Raw genomic sequence first — 2,954 nt, 5'->3', positions numbered from 1 at the left:
GAAGAGAAAAAAGAAAAAAGAGGCAACACACTAAAGATATTGATAGAATGAGAAAAAGGGAAAAAGGGAAAAAGGGATCAAAAGTAAAAAAAGCTTCTCTCTCTCTCTCTCTATATATATATATATTAGTCATTTTCTTATCAGAAAGAAAGAGAGATATAGAGAGAGAGCCGCTAAAGTGAGAACAGTAGTACTATTAAAACGCATAATATAGACACCCCAGAAGAATAATATTTAAGATTGACTAATGTCAAAATATATTTTAATTATTAAGAAATTAATTAAATAAATCAATAAATAAATAAATTGTATGTGCCATGTAGAGACCAGGCTCTCTCTCTCTCTCTCATAGTTGGCCAACACATGGAACCACCCCATATCCCATCGATCTCTGTATAGCTAAGTGTTCTTCCAGCTAGCTTTTAAGACCATATCTCATAGAAAAAGTGGGTGGTTTTACTCTCTCTCTTTCTCTCTCTCTCTTCTTTTCTTTTTCTCTCTCTCTCTCTCTCTCTCTCTCCCATCTTAGTCCATGGATACAGCTCACTGGCCTCCTCAGGTAAATTAAAGGAAAGCTTTAATTTTGGTTTATTTTTCTTCCAAATCATGTTTTCTAGTTTATTAGTGTGCATGAAATCATCTTCTGTATTTTAATTCAAACCAATAAATAAGTTTTATTATTTTTATTTATTGTAATTTTCTTGTTTGGTTTTTAGCTTCAAAAGTTTCCACTTTATTAATTTTTTCTTGCCAAAAGAGATGATGTTGTTGCTCAGCTCAACCCCCCCACTAATATTATCTGAAATTTTGTTATTGTTGCTGTTGATGTCTTTCAAAGAGAGATCTTTCATCTTGAAAGTTGAAAGTACTTCTAGTATCACTTTTCTCTTTCTCTTTTTCTTTTATCTTAATTTTTTTTTTCTTCTAGCTATCTTCTCTCTTGATAAATATATATATATTATTTTTCCAAATCTTCTGAATAAAGCACACCCAGAAAAAGGAGTTGAGATTTTTGTTATTAGTTGCTGTAGTTGTAACCCCTCAAAGTGTAATAAAGCAGCTATAGCTTCCTTTGTTTTCTTTTCTCTTGTTTGTTTCCCTTTTGATCAAATCTTTATATATAATTCCGATGATTATTATGATCAGTATAGTGATGGCTTTTTCCTCTAACTTTTTTCTTTTTTATTATTCTTTTCTAATTTTCAGGGTATTGGAGTGGTTAAACCCATGGAAGGTCCAAACAACAACAACTCCAATAGTAATGATAGTAATAAGAATATGCTAGAGAGAAGAACAAGGCCTCAAAAGGATCAAGCTGTGAACTGTCCAAGGTGCAATTCAACAAACACCAAATTCTGCTACTACAACAATTACAGCCTCACTCAACCAAGATACTTTTGCAAAACTTGTCGAAGGTATTGGACTGAAGGTGGATCTTTGAGAAATGTTCCAGTGGGTGGAGGCTCACGGAAGAACAAGAGATCATCATCATCATCATCTTCTTCAACATCATCACCTTCTTCTTTACCAATATCTTTATCATCAAAAAAAGTTGCCCATGATCATCACAATGATCATCATTTGCCATTACCATTTAGTTTCCCTAATACTAGCAGTACTCATCAACAAAACCCCAAAATAATCCACCAAGGCCAAGATCTCAACCTTGCTTTCCCTCCATCGTCCGATCATCACCATCATCATCACCATCAGGATTATCATGATCATAACACGTTCTCGAGATTTGTCCAAGTTCCGTACACTACTAGTGATCATGATCCTAACAAGATCAACCACGTGAACCAAAACCCTATCACAGCTGCTTCAACTCCTACTACAACAACTAGTTCAGTACAACTCTCGGCTATGGAGCTTCTGAAGACTGGTATGGCTTCGAGGGGGTTAATGAGCTCGTTCATGGCCATGCCACCAGCTAATAATACTACTACGAGTAGTACAATGTTCCCAAGTAGTAGTAATGGGTTTTCTTTGGGAGGGCATGAGTTCAAACCTAATAACAGTTCTTCATCTCTTAGTTTTGATCTGGATCATGGGTACGGTCATGACCATCAAAGCGGGTACGGGTCGGGTCTCGAACAACAACAACATCATCATGTGGTGCAACAAGAAATCAACGGTGCTAGGCTTTTGTTTCCAAACAATGATCATGATCATGATCAGGATCATGATATGAAGCAGGTTTCAACTACTAGTACAACAACTACTACTACGACTACTACTCATCATGCTAGAGGGCAAGGAGATCATAATTCTAATACTCATGGCTATTGGAACGGAATGTTAGGTGGTGGATCTTGGTAAATATTTACTAGAGAAATGATGAAAACGACAACGTTTGGCTTTCATATATATATGATCAATCACTTTGGTGGTAACTACTCTACTGGTAACTGCTTGCTTTGAATCTTCTCATCTTGACCATCACCAAAAAGAAAAAGAGAAAAAAAAAAAAAAACTAACAACTTATTAGGATACATGGGTTCTTGTACTTTCTTTTTATTATTATCATTACCTAAATATCTTCGTTTGCCCTTTTGTATTTGTTTTTAGTTCTTAATCAATGTGTATGTTTTTGAAGCTTTATTTTTAGGTCAGCTTCAAGGGTGTGGTACTATAAGTTTCAAATTCTATGATAGGCAATAGTACTATACTACTGCTTTTTTTTTTTTAATTTAATTATTTATTTACTATAACATTGCATTCGTGTATACCAAATAATTATGTTCATTTTGTTTGATATTCACTAGCTAGGTTATAATAATTAATTTAAAACAAGGGTTAACTAAATCATATTAGCTTGATCTCTTCTATTAATCTTTTTCTATACTGGGAGATCTGTGTGGCTGGCTTCATTATTATTAATGGAGATTAAAATTATGTTGAGATTTGTTTCGTAATTATTAGTCATCGCTTAGAACATTTTTTTTTCTTTT

At 34.0% G+C, this 2,954-nt stretch overlaps 1 protein-coding gene across 2 annotated transcripts; it reads left to right on the top strand.

Annotated features, from left to right (window-relative positions):
* Nucleotides 1-348: 348 nt before the first annotated feature.
* On the top strand, nucleotides 349-2,751 carry LOC133834452 (dof zinc finger protein DOF4.6-like). 2 transcript variants are annotated; one of them, XM_062264067.1, is made up of 2 exons: nucleotides 349-559; nucleotides 1,207-2,751. In XM_062264067.1, exons 1-2 carry the CDS (start codon nucleotides 533-535, stop codon nucleotides 2,320-2,322), a joined length of 1,143 nt encoding a protein of 380 aa, XP_062120051.1. In that variant the 5' UTR covers nucleotides 349-532; the 3' UTR covers nucleotides 2,323-2,751. The 2 variants fall into 2 exon arrangements, with proteins under 2 accessions (XP_062120051.1, XP_062120052.1); XM_062264068.1 differs by lacking the exon at nucleotides 349-559 and adding an exon at nucleotides 641-1,048.
* Nucleotides 2,752-2,954: the final 203 nt, after the last annotated feature.

The sequence above is a fragment of the Humulus lupulus genome, chromosome 5 (genome assembly GCF_963169125.1).
Source record: "Humulus lupulus chromosome 5, drHumLupu1.1, whole genome shotgun sequence".
Lineage (NCBI taxonomy): Eukaryota > Viridiplantae > Streptophyta > Magnoliopsida > Rosales > Cannabaceae > Humulus > Humulus lupulus.
This window is presented reverse-complemented; position numbering and strand designations above follow the sequence as displayed.

Coding starts and splice junctions, on each gene's coding strand:
- LOC133834452 (XM_062264067.1), top strand. CDS start 533: ATGGATACAGCTCACTGGCCTCCTCAG. Junction 560..1,206: donor CAGCTCACTGGCCTCCTCAG/GTAAATTAAAGG, acceptor TCTAATTTTCAG/GGTATTGGAGTGGTTAAACC.